The 13,000-nt window shown below is 46.2% G+C and overlaps 1 protein-coding gene across 1 annotated transcript in view; it reads right to left on the bottom strand.

The window, feature by feature from the left end:
- Nucleotides 1-12,603, bottom strand: part of SGPP2 (sphingosine-1-phosphate phosphatase 2) — a 141,473-nt gene extending 128,870 nt beyond the window's left edge. The window contains exon 1 of the mRNA XM_007966440.3: nt 9,146-12,603. Within this exon, the coding sequence (XP_007964631.2) occupies nt 9,146-9,364 (219 nt within the window). The 5' untranslated portion in view covers nt 9,365-12,603. The remainder of the gene's footprint in view (nt 1-9,145) is intronic.
- Between the last annotated feature and the right edge of the window lie 397 nt (nt 12,604-13,000).

Below are 13,000 nucleotides of genomic sequence, written 5' to 3'. Positions count from 1 at the left end.
GAAAGGGCAGGTGATCAAATTTCTTCCAAGTCAGAAAAAGGTGAGTTTAGCACACCCTTCAAGCTTCCATTCACCAGGTAGGATTAAGTACCTGGCTGTTCCAGGCATGTCAGGCCCTGAGGGTACACAGGTGAGCGGAGGGATCTAACTTCCTCTCCCTATTGTCCTTCCTCACCAGCCACCATTCCCAACTACAGTGAGAGAAATAATGACCTACTTGAAATTATGTGCAAATCCCTCAAAGTAGTAGGCATCAGCACTGGGAGATCCCCATAGGCTCCCTCCACTGAGAGGGGTTTATAATATAATTCCTCAAGAACGAAGAAGACTGCAGCAGCCACATAGCCAGCTTCTTTCCTAATGTCCTCTCTGAGCCATTCTATCCTGAAATACAACAGTTCCTCTAGCTTCTTACGCTCAGTGGAGTCTGCCATACTCAAGTCTTAGCTTCTCTTCCACTCAGAAATTTTTCTTCTGCTTTGCTTTGCCCCTCCCCTCCCTCCCCTCCCTTCCACTCCCCTCCCTCCCCTCCCTCTCTCCCTCTCTCCCTCTCTCTTTCTCTCTTTCTTTATTTCTTTCCTTTTCAGAGTCTCGCTCTTGTTGCCTAGGCTGGAGTGCAAAGGCACGATTTTGGTTCACCACAAACTCCACTCCCCGGGTTCAAGCAATTCTCCTGTCTCAGCCTCCCAAGTTGCTGGGATTACAGGCATGTGCCACCATGCCTGGCTAATTTTGTATTTTTAGTAGAGACAGGGTTTCTCCATGTTGGTCAGGCTGGCCTCAAACTCCTTACATCAGGTGATCTACCCGCCTCAGCCTCCCAAAGTGTTGGGATTACAGTTGTGAGCCACCATGTCCGGCCTATCTTTTCCACAGACTTTTCATTCCCTCCTCCACCTCTGGCTTCTGAGTTCCTATTGTTTCCTGGGTCTTGGGGCTTCCGTTTCTTTACAACCTCCTTCTTTTATCTGAGGTTTATCAGAACTCCACCATTCATGTCTGGGTCTTGCATTCAGACTTGCTGAGGCAGCAATTCGATTGAGTCTGTTAGTTACTACACAATATGTATGATCTTAATTGGATGATGTCCCCATGCCAAGCCATGTCATAAAATGCTGACCAGCCTATAGAAGGCTGCCTTTCACTCCAGGGCTGAGCCCTGGCTCAATCAGCTTGTAATCATAATGATGGGATCCTATGATTCAAAACATGGCAACCTCTGTCTTAAGAAACCATTTGTACTTTTTCCTCCTAAAGCATCTGTGGGTGACAGTGACAATAGAAGTATCATGGAGAACCCAAAACAGATATTAGGGTTTGATTTCATGTGAGTCCTACATTTGTTGCTGCTTGAATCTAACATCACTATTTCTTAAAAGGCTTCACCACTGGGCTCCCTCCATACTCCACAGGCACCCCCATCAATCCTGCACAGAGACACCCTGAGATCCCTTCTTAACACAGTGCTCTGAGTTGCCAATTCTGATTTGGCACACAGGATGAAATTGACTGCTATCTTCTTGTCTATAGGATAAAGTCCAAATTCTGCAGTAAGCCACATTAAGGCTTCAGCCTAAAACTCTGGCTGCAGTCCAGAACTGCAGCTGTATTATCACAGCAATTTCTTCACGCAACCTGCGCTGGGTGGGTTCCATTTCTCCTCTCCGGTCCACTCTCTGCCTTTCTACAGGGGGCTGACCTTGATGGACTGCTTCAACCAGCTCCCAAGCTCCCTGACTATGGGCTAAATTTGGTTAAAGGTGGGGCACTGGTAGGATATGAGAAAGAGGGCATATGGAGAATGAGCTTGAGATCTGATCCCCACCCCGCCAGCCTCTTCCTGCCTGGCTGTGGCTGCCTTTCTTTGCTAAGGGCCTCAGCTCTGGTCAGGGAATTCCCTCTGCCGTCTAAGCTCTCAGTAGGTCTGGGGTTACCTGAACCCTACTCCCTGTTCTTGCTTTTTTAGGCTGAAGTTGCTTGCTCCAAGATGCTTCATCCTCCCATGTTGGTTTTCTTCCAACCCTGCCCACATCTTTGTAAATAGTCTTTCAATTACCCCCACCTTGTACAATTTTTAAATAGACTTGGGGCGGGGGCGGGGGGACAAGGTCTCTCTCTGCCACCTAGACTGGAGTGCAGTGGCATGATCTTGGCTCACTGCAATCTCTACCTCCCGGGTTCAAGCAATTCTAATGCCTCAGCTTCCCAAGTAGCTGGTACATCAGATGTGTGCCACCACACCTGGCTAATTCTCATATTTTTTTGGTAGAGACAGGGTTTTACCATGTTGGCCAGGCTGGTCTTAAACTCCTGACCTCAAGTGATCTGCCTGCCTTGGCCTCCCGAAGTGCTGTGATTACAGCTCCTGACCTCAAGAGAGCCACCATGCCTGGCCTAAATAGACTATTTCTTTTAAAGAAAAATTTTAAATTTATAAAAAGATTGAAAAGACAATACACAATTCCCATATACTCCCAGCCTTCCTTATACTCTGTAGCCAGTTACCCCTATGATTGCCATCTTACGTTGGTATGATACATTTGTTACAATATCGATACATTATTATTAACTAAAGTCCATACTTTACACAGGCTTCCTTATTTTTTACCTAATGTTTTTCCTTTTCTGTTCCATGACCTCATCCAGGATACTACATAACATTTAGTCACGCCTCCTGAGACTCCTCTTGAGTTGTGACAGGTTCTCAGAATTTCCTTGTTTCTGATGACCTTGACAGTTTTGAAGAGTACTGGTCAGATATTTTGCAGAATGTCCCTCGACATGTAACAAGAACACAAAATTTTAATATGCATCAAGATAACGTGATGTCAACATGACTTACCACTGGTGATGTTGACCTTGATCATCTGGCCAAGGGAGAGTCTGTCAAGTTTCCATACTGCAAAATTACTTTTATCCCCCTTCTCTTTCCATATGCCATATTCTTTGAAAGGAAGTCACTATGTACAGCCCATGTTAGGGACCCTGGGTGTGGTGTCTCACGCCTGTAATCCCAGCACTTTGGGAGGCCGAGGCGGGCAGATCATGAGCTCAGGAGATCGAGACCATCCTGGCTAACACGGTGAAAACCTGTCTCTACTAAAAATATAAAAAATTAGCCAGGTGTGGTGGCGGGCGCCTGTAGTCCCAGTTACTTGGGAGGCTGAGGCAGGAGAATGGCGTGAACCTGGGAGGCTGAGCTTGCAGTGAGCCGAGATTGCGCCACTGCACTCCAGCCTGGGAGATGGTGAGACTCTGTCTCAAAAAAAAAAAAAAGAAAAGAAAAAAAGAAAATTAAAGTAAAATATACATAAAATGTACCATTTTAATTATTTTTAAGGGTTTCAATTACCCTTTTTAAGTAGGCCAACTATTTCCTGCTGACACTCTGATGATACCCAGGCTGAACTTGTCATTATTCACCAAAAACGACGTGTGTCTTTATGTTCTAGCACACAAGAATCCAGGTACAGAAAGAGCTTCTCCCATTTTTGCCTGTTTGATTCCTACCCACTGTTTAAGCCCCAACTCAAGACTTCATGGGCTCCCCTGGGAAGGTGAGTTACTCCTGCTATTGTCTCCCTGTCCTTGTATTCATCCTTCTATTCTAGTATTTTTGTTTTTTTGCACTGCACCCTTTTATTTGGGCTTTCACAGGGAAGAAACTAAATTGTATTTATCTTTATGTCTGTAAGTCTGAGGACTGTCCCAGAAACAGGGTATTGATCAATAGATGTTGATTGGAAATGAAGAAAGCAAAGGTGAGATAGAAGCCAAAGTGGTTTATTTTCTCCAAAGATTAAAGAGAGTATTAATACCTAACACTGACCAGGCGCGGTGGCTCACGCCTGTAATCCCAGCACTTTGGGAGGCCGAGGCTAGTGGATCATAAGGTCAGGAGATCGAGACCATCCTGGCTAACACGGTGAAACCCCATCTCTACTAAAAAATACACAAAATTAGCCAGGCATAGTGGTGGGTGACTGTAGTCCCAGCTACTTGGGAGGCTGAGGCAGGAGAATGGTGTGAATCCTGGAGGCACAGCTTGCAGTGAGCCGAGATCACGCCACTGCACTCCAGACTGGGAGAGAGAGCTAGATTTCATCTCAAAAAAAAAAAAACCCAAAAACCTAACATTGGTGAGTGTGTGAGAAAACCTCCCTTGTAGTGGTTTGCCCTAGTAGACCCTTCCTGTGGGCCAATTTGGTAATAGCTATGAAGAGCAATAATATATGCATTTTTTCACTCAGTAATTTCAAGTCTCGACATTTTATTTAGAAGATAATCAAAGACAGGAGGAGAGATACTTGTATAAAGATGTTATCATTTTTAATGCAAAAACTGGAAACAACCCAAAGGCACAGTGCCTAGCTGACTAAATCACAGTATAGTCATCCTGTGGAGGAACATGCAACATTAAAAATTGGGCTGAACATTTACTAAGTGATTAGCAATGGGCGGTGATATAATGGGCATGAATTTAACTTTCTCTTTGTGTGCTTCCAAGTTTTCTCCTGTGAACAATGATATCTGTAACTAGAAAAAAAGATCAAATATATACTTTCAAAATATCTCATTTTGTCGTTTCACACGTAAGCATCCAATAAAGGATAATAAAAACTTGCAGTCTGATCTGTTGGCCAGTTTAGTTATGATGAAGCCAAAATGTCACAGCTGCCATGACCACTGCCTGCAGCCATCACTACTCTCCTACTGAATATACAAAGAGTGGTGGGTCCTAGGAGAAGAGAACTCAGAGCTTCCCAACTTTGTTGGCCAGCGTCTCTGGACCCCTCTTCTAACCCGGATCTTGGACATTGGTTTATGTTTGTTTTGTTTTGAAAGCTTCTCTAACTGTACACTATCCTCGAGACTATACTGTACAGCCATGGTTAGAAAACCATGATTCTTGGCTGGGCGCGATGGCTCACGCCTGTAATCCCAACACTTTGGGAGGCAGAGATGGGCAGATCACCTAAGGTCAGGAGTTCATGACCAGCCTGGCAAACATGGCAAAATCCCATCTCTACTAAAACTATAAAAATTAGCTGGACATGGAGGCTCATGCCTGTAATCCCAGCTACTTGGGAGGCTGAGGCAGGAGAATCGTTTGAATCTGAGAGGCAGAGGTTGCACTGAACTGAGATGGAGCCACCACACTCCAGCCTGGGTGACAGGGTAAGACTCTGTCTCAAAAAAAAGAAAAAGAAAAAAAACCCAGAAAACCATGTTTGTTTGTTTGTTTGTTTTCCACTCTGCTCATTCTGCAGATGAGACAAACGAGATTCAGAGAAGTCCAAAATGACATAAAGGTAAAACTAGATCCTGATCTCTTGGTTTCCTAGTGTTTGTATTTTAGCACACCAATGAAATCAAGGGTGGAATTTCATAGATTAACAGATTTAGAAGGCCTCAAATGTTTCAAGAGGAAAACTTGAAATGTTTCAAGAGTCTAAGATTTCTGGAAACAACTTATCTTTGAACCTCTCCCTAAGTCAATGTGAGAACTATGTCTGAGCAGTTATCAAAAAGTACTGGACACAGGGATATTAGAAAAGATGATCCTTAGTCTAATGTAATGCTGAGGAAGGCACTGCAGAGTCTAACTAAATACAACCGTATTGAGTAAGCAAAAATGTTAGAAATCATAATACCATTATATCCGAGGCTGGCTTTACCCCAGGACAAATAAATGAAATTCTCATCACACCTTTACCTTCTTGGACCAGTCCTAGGATCCTGCGTTTTGCTCAGGGCAGTGCCTCCCAAAGCAATAACCAAAAATGGCTTCCTACAGTTACTCTTGCAAGTCAGATACCCTTGCAAACTGAAAGCAATACCACCTCTTTTCACACAATCTCCACCCTGTCCCAGCCGGTCCCAACAGGACACACCTCAGTGAATCAGATACAGCGACGCCCTGGAATTTTCCCTGGAATCTGCACAGAGGAAAGCAGTTTAGACTTGGGAGTCAAAAGATCTGACTTCCCCTGACTGTGCGGATATCCTGGAAGTCCTCACCAAATCACTTAACCCTTCAGGACTCAGACTTTCTGTGAAATTCATGACTACTGGGCAGTCTCTTAAGGCTCTGTCCAATTTATTCAATGACAGGCTTGTACAAGCCAAGCCCACTCCTGGTTTGTAAAAGATGCAGTTAATCTTTAAGCTAGCGGCGTGTGGTGTAATGAGAACTTGTAGAGGAAACTTTCAGTCACTTGAAAACAGGAAACACTTGTCCTGTTTTCAAAATTAAAACAAATATAGAAAATGTAAAAGGTGGGACGGTAAATTAGATTCATTAAGATCTAAAGTCACTCAAATGAAGAAGAAAACTTCTCTATTGTTTGCAGAGTCTTAAATCAATGTTCTTGTGCTACCTGCTAGGCTATGTGGAAAAATCACTTGATTTTCAATATTGACTCATTTTTTAAAAAAGAAAAACAAAACATCGCCAGTCACAGTGACTGACATCTATCATTCCAGCACTCTGCAAGGCTGAGGCAGAAGGATCACTTGAGGCCAAGAGTTTAAGACTAGTCTTGGCAACATAGTGAGACCCTGTCTCTACAAACAAACAAACAAACCAGATGATGGTATGCATCCGTAGTCTTAGCTACCCAGGAGGCTGAGGCAGCAGAACTACAGGAGTCCAGGAGGTGGAGGATACAGTGACTTATGATTGCGCCACTGCACTCCACCCTGGGTGATACAGCAAGACCCTGTCTCTTAAAAAAAAAAAGTTTAAAACTATAATTTTATATTGCAATCTACACGCATGTATTCATAAAAGTGAGTAGCTCCTCCTATATGCCAGGCTATGGGAAGAAAATAAGGACCATAACAGACAAGTTTCCTGCATTCTTAGAGCTTATCCTCTGGAGGGGCTGGGAATTATCAGATATCCCCACAAAGGCACATTTAGACAATGTGATAAATGCTGTAATGAAGAAACGCAGAAAGCAAAGAGAAACTATAGCAGGGGGAGCTAGGCTGGAAGGTCAGAGAGGGCACCCATGGAGGAACTGACCTTTGGAAATAGAAAGATGGGTGGGGAGGATATTTAGAGAAAGGATGGCAGCTCAGGCAGGCCAAGGCCTGTACAAAGGCCTGCAGAGAGGGCAGCACACCTTTCACAACTGTCCCCTTAAAGTCCTATAAATTACTTGAGTGCAGGTATGACATCATTTCTGAAGGGGAGACTCTATGTGCGTGTGTAAAGGATTAATCTTCCTAAGTCATTTGAAACCAACCCACCTGTAACAACATTTATTAACCTTTCATTTATCAAGCACTCTCTAGTTTATGATTCCCCCATTATATACCAACACAATGATTTCTTATCTTGGGCATTTGGCTTTCTTGCTTTTACATGATCTGTGAGCAGAAGTCCTGTGTTGGCTGGGTGGGTATGGGGAAACCCTCACCATTTCGCTCACTGAAGACCCCAGGATTGTCAAGCAGTAAGAAGATAATGCCGTGTAAGAAATCTAGTTATCTTGCTTTTAAAGGTCAAGAGGATCCAACTCTGGAGTTTAAAGTTAAGTTACCAGGGGTGATGCTTAAAACAGTTTGAAAAGCACTGGTGGAACAGTTCAGTCTTTTTCAGCTTCCTGAATTAGAGCAACAGGGTAGAAGCTTGTGAAGACAGCAATAGAAAGCAACTCACGTGTCTACCTGTGGGTGTAAACGGTGTGTGCACTGAAAATGTCACGGCACATTTCAGCCATGGGACTGTTTTTTTGTTTGTTTTGGTCTTTTGTTTTTGTTTTTTTGAAAAAGAGTCACGCTCTGTCGCCTTGGCTGGAGTGCAGTGGTGCAATCTTGACTCACTCAACCTCTGCCTCAAGCTATTCTCCTGCCTCAGCCTCCTGAGTAGCTGGGACTACAGGTTGTGCCACCATGCCCAGCTGATTTCTTATCCCCCCTACTCTGCCCCCTTTTTAAGACAAGGCAAGAGAAAAGAGGGGGTTCTCACACTCATCTATAAGTTACCAGAATGTCACGTGGGATAAAGAAGGGACAATAAAGAGGAAAAAATACAGAGGGGGATTTCTTTGGAGTGGCACACACAACCTCCCAAACAATTCTATAATCCAATGCCTATCATATTCCCTTCCACACAGAAGCCAGGTTCTTCATAATTCCTCAGTTACTACATCTAGAAATTCACACGTAAATAAAGGCCACCTTTCTTTCACCAAAACCTTCTAGGAAGAACAAAATGTGGCTGTGTACAAGGAATTCGAATTATTAATACGTTTGCTTCTGTTCTCCTGCGCCACACTTTTGACTTTGCCGAGGGAGAGGGCAGGTGCAGCCAGGGCTCCTGGTAGACATGCGTCCCCAGAAGCCAAGTGCAGCCCGTCTGGTCCCTCCTGCCTGGAGTCCCTGTGCACTGCGACGACGACGCACGCTGGTTCCCCCCAAGCCGCAGTGGGTTGTATAACCACGCTCTGAACGCCTAGCGGGGAGTGTGGCGAGCTTCCCTCCCAGAAGCATCTGTTAGAAGTCATTGGTGTAGGTCCACAAAAGACCCACCAGGCAGGAGGGACCCCCAGACTCTAAGGGAGGATAAGCGGGAGGTACTGTTAAGACATCATCGCCGGGGGTAGTCCAGGGAGGTTGTAAATCTCTCTAGGAGCTGTGTGAGTCCCAAGTTCTGTCCCCAGAGCTGGCGGTGCAGCGCGGTGAGGAGCGTGCCGAGCCCGGCTGCACCCTCATTTGTGTGGATCAGGGAAGGGGGATGGGCGGAAATGCAAGAATACAGGGGGGAGTCTAAGAACGTCTCCCCGGGGAAGTGTCAAGGGCATCCCCGCTCCTCTGTTCCATTATGTAACTCTTACATATTTGCTGGCATCTACGTGAATTTAACTACTTTTCAAAGTGGGAAGTCTCTAAATGGACTGCATTGAAAGCGTCTGGGGATATCTCAATAGACCCGGTTGCCCCTGGCAGCGTTGGAGGGTGGCATCCTGGTTACTGGAAGGCCAGGCCTCCCCGTCCGCTCGCAGCGTCGGGAGCCAGGTCGCTGCCGCGGACTGCGCCCTCTCGACCTGGCCGGCCCCGCGTGGCTGAGTCTCCGGGACCCGCACGTCCGCAGCCGCCCCTTCCCCGTCCCCGGCGAACACCTGCCCGCGGTTACCTCCGGCGCCGCGGCTCTGCGCAGCCCGTTGGCCGGGGCCCCGCCGCCCGTGCAGTTGACAGCGGGGAGATGCTCGACCCCGAGGACCCGCGCCGCGCGCTCCATGGGGTCCGCGCCGTTCTCCCGGGGGCCTTCATCCGGAGCAGGGAAGAGCCCGCAGCGGCGCTGGAAGCGGGCGACGAGCTGGGAATCCTGCAGGCTCCGCAGCAGCTCGGCCATGGTGAGCCCGGGGCCGCGCTCCGCCGCCGCCGCCACTCCGGCCGGTGCCCTCCGCTGGCACCGCCACTCCCGCCTCTCCCCCGCCGGTCCCGCACTCCGGGCGGAGGCCGGGCGGGCGGGCGGAGCCCGGGGCCCAGCCAACAGGTGCGCCGCCCGGGTCCTAGCGCCCGCCCAGGTGTCCGCCTCCACCTTGCGCAAGGCGCGTGCCTCTTTCGCTCAGTCCCGGAGGGCTTGGGCGGCCCTGGGCGGCCACTGGGCCAGGACCGCTTGTAACCAGGCGGAGGAGTGCCGAGGGCCGAACTTCGCCTCTCTTCTCCCTGCGCCCCAACCCCCGCTTTTTCTCCCCCCGGCAAACGTGACACTAATGGGAGCGGCCAAGCGCGCGTGCACCTGCGCGAGCCCATCCTTTCGGGCTCAGGTTGATCCCATAGTGACCTTCCTTGCAACTCTGAACCCATGGTGAAGTCGGATTTCCTCGAACGCCAGCTCCCGACAGCCAGCCACGTACTCCCACCTTCCTGCAAGACTAGTTCCCAGTAAATACAGCGAGTCCCCTAGGGAAAATTCCCAGGTTCTTTCCAAACTGCGTGATGCAATGTCTCCCCAGAGGTCCGAACACCCTTGAGCTTGCTCAAGTACCCAGGAGGATCAAAGTGGGCCCTGAGTCATCTTCTGCGTCGCTGCCCCTGCCCTTCTGATTTGGCAACTGGGGAACACTTTCAGGTGGGTTGGGAGGAAACTCCCTTCTGGATTTTCCGCATTGAGAACAAAGATGCTTACCGCTCTCTCCTACTTCTTTGTTTCCGCTCTGCTTAAGCAATGACACTGGGAGGACCGCACCAGACCCCTTAGGGAGTTTAAACGAGAAGAGAGCAAATACTGGAGGGCTGGGGACAGGATTAGGTATCTCACTGCACCTGCACCTGCTTTAGAGCGCTCAGCAGAAGACAGCAAAGGAAACATCCTGCAGGCCGGGGTTGGTTTTCCCTCCTCCCTCCTACATTTCCCTCCTGGGCTCAGAGATTTCTTGGGAGGCAACAGTCAAATTAGGCCCAGGTGATCGGTCTGCAATAAAAGTGCAATTCAATCCTGTCTTTCCTTTGCCGCAGAAATCTGCATGTTTCCTGACTGTCCGTGCAAAAACCATTGGTTGCACACATGATTAATGAACACCTGTCACTGCCTTATTTATTTATTCAGTTGTCCTTTTATGTCTGAATGTCTTTGGGATCTGACTTTCCAGGATGATGTGGTCCCCTTCATGATCTAGTTTCTACTTTTCTTGCTTCTCAGTCCTGTCTGGAGAACAAAGTCAAGGGGACTGAGAGAATGCTGAAGCTCCTAAGGGAAACCATTTTCCTGTTACAGAAGACATGCAGAGTTATTGTCACGCCTGGTGGGATCACACACAGAAATGTCCAGCCCAGGAGGTGGAAGTATCTCTCCACAGTGCTGCTGGCTGTCATTTACAGGTGTGAGGCAAAACCCCGTGGTTGGGTTTTAGAAGCTGGAGCTGTGATCGTTGGGGCCCTGTTCTGCTTATGTGTTAAAGAATTATGTTTTCCTGTGAAGACACTGGCATTGTGTGTCTCCCAAATTTAGTGCTTCGATTTCTCTTTCTGCCAATTAGGAAAAAGAGGCAAAGCAAAACATGGCACACATAGCATTAATTGTCAAAGAATTATAGTTGTAGACAGAGCATTTTATCTCCATGGAGGATCAGTTACTGATTCCAGCTTCTAGTGCCTCACCAAGTCACCTGATGTAAGTCACTGTATGTCTCAGTTTATCCCTGTAATGAAATGAAAATCCTCACTTCTTGTCTTTCTTGTAAGGCTCTTGTAAAAATAATCTTGAGACAAGCTCTGTAAGGCCTAGTGAGATCATGATAACAAGGTGTATTGTGCTGGAGCCATTCATTCTAGGAAGGAATCATCAGGAGAACTTGGCTCTGAACATCTTGAGTGGGACCGAAGAGCCTCCTGGGCAGTGGTAAAGTACATTTCCCCGGAGCCTTTTTTTTTTCCGTAAGGCCCAGTCTGATATTTTGAACATGAATTTCTCAACCTACCTAACAAATATCAACATCTTTGAGAAGTGGTAGGACTGAAAGACTGCTGTAATGGTGCAGAGATGTTAAATAGTAGCTTGCAGTAATGCAAAAAAAATTTTCTTGATGCCAGAGAAATACCCTGTAGTTCTTTCATTGTCGAACACTAGTTATACCTGTGGGAAATACATTTCGCATCCCGCTCCTACAACCTTTTTTTTTTTGCCAGGGCAGATATCCAGTTATTTGTACTTTGCTCAATTGTATATATATAACAATTACAAAATGACACATTTAAAAGGAGTTGATGATGGATATATTAATATTAGTTCAGATAAAGGTTAAGCTACTGTAACAAAGAGATCCCAAAATACAGTGGCTTAAGGAATACAGACATGCATTTCTCTTTCATAGAATGGTTCTAAGGCAAGCAGTTGAGGTTAGTGGGAAACTCTGCTCCATGGCGCTACTCCGTGACTGTGGTTTCTTTTCATCTTATTGCTCCCCCATGCCCTGAAACTGAGCCTTAGGTCGTCGTCCTCTTTTGTGTGGTTGAATCTATGTTAGGGCACATCTGAACTTCAGCTCCTGAAAGGGTGAAAAAAGAGAGTGTTCTGAGCAGCAATGTCTTATTAAGCAAGTGAGGCAGAAGTTCACGCCTCACTTTCCCTGATATTCTATCAGTGAGAAACAACTGGAAATGTTATCTCTCGCAGGGCAGCCTTACATCCAGCTGAAGCTATATTCCTGTGGAAGAAATGGAGGACACAATTCTTTTGTGGACAACCGGCAGTCTCCACCAGTGTTAGGAAACTAATATTGGTTAAAATGTTGTACAGTGAAAATCCATGTTATAATTCAACCATAATCTACACACTTTATCTAGGCAGCTTGTCATTCACTTGGTATGTTATAAATACTTATGTGCAGATACAATTTTTTAAAGAAGCCACACTAAAAATAAGTCATTCCACTTTCTAGAAAAGGCAAAATAGAGACAAGAGAACCCACCAGTGGTTAGAAGAGCTGTATACAAAAAGGAAGAATGAGGGAATTTCAGAGACAATGGAACTGTTCCATGTTATGGTTGTGGTGGTAGATGTATAACTCTAAGCGTTTGTCAAAACCCATAGAACTGTATGTAACAAAGAGAATTTTATTCTATGTAAATAAATACGTGAATAAAATATAAATAAAAATGTATAGAGATAAAAACAAAAATGCAACTGATAGGATATGAAATGAATGAAATAAAATTAACTATGCAAATGAAAAAAAATAAAAATAAAAATAAAAATAAAAAGTTATTCCAAAAGACAATTTCCCAGGCATGGTGGCACATGCCTGTAATCCCAGCACATTGGGAGGCTGAGGTGGGAGGATTGCTTGAGGCCAGGAATTCAAGACCAGCTTGGGCAACACAGGGAGACCCCATCGCTACAAAAAATTTTAAAAAGTTAGCCAGCCATGGTAGCGTGAACTTGTAGTCCTAGCTACTCAGGAAGCTGAGGCAGAAGGATTGCTTGAGACCAGGAGGTTGAGGCTGCAGTGAGCCATGACCACACCACTGCACTCCAGCCTGGATA

Source organism: Chlorocebus sabaeus, chromosome 10 (genome assembly GCF_047675955.1).
Source record: "Chlorocebus sabaeus isolate Y175 chromosome 10, mChlSab1.0.hap1, whole genome shotgun sequence".
NCBI lineage: Eukaryota > Metazoa > Chordata > Mammalia > Primates > Cercopithecidae > Chlorocebus > Chlorocebus sabaeus.
This window is presented reverse-complemented; position numbering and strand designations above follow the sequence as displayed.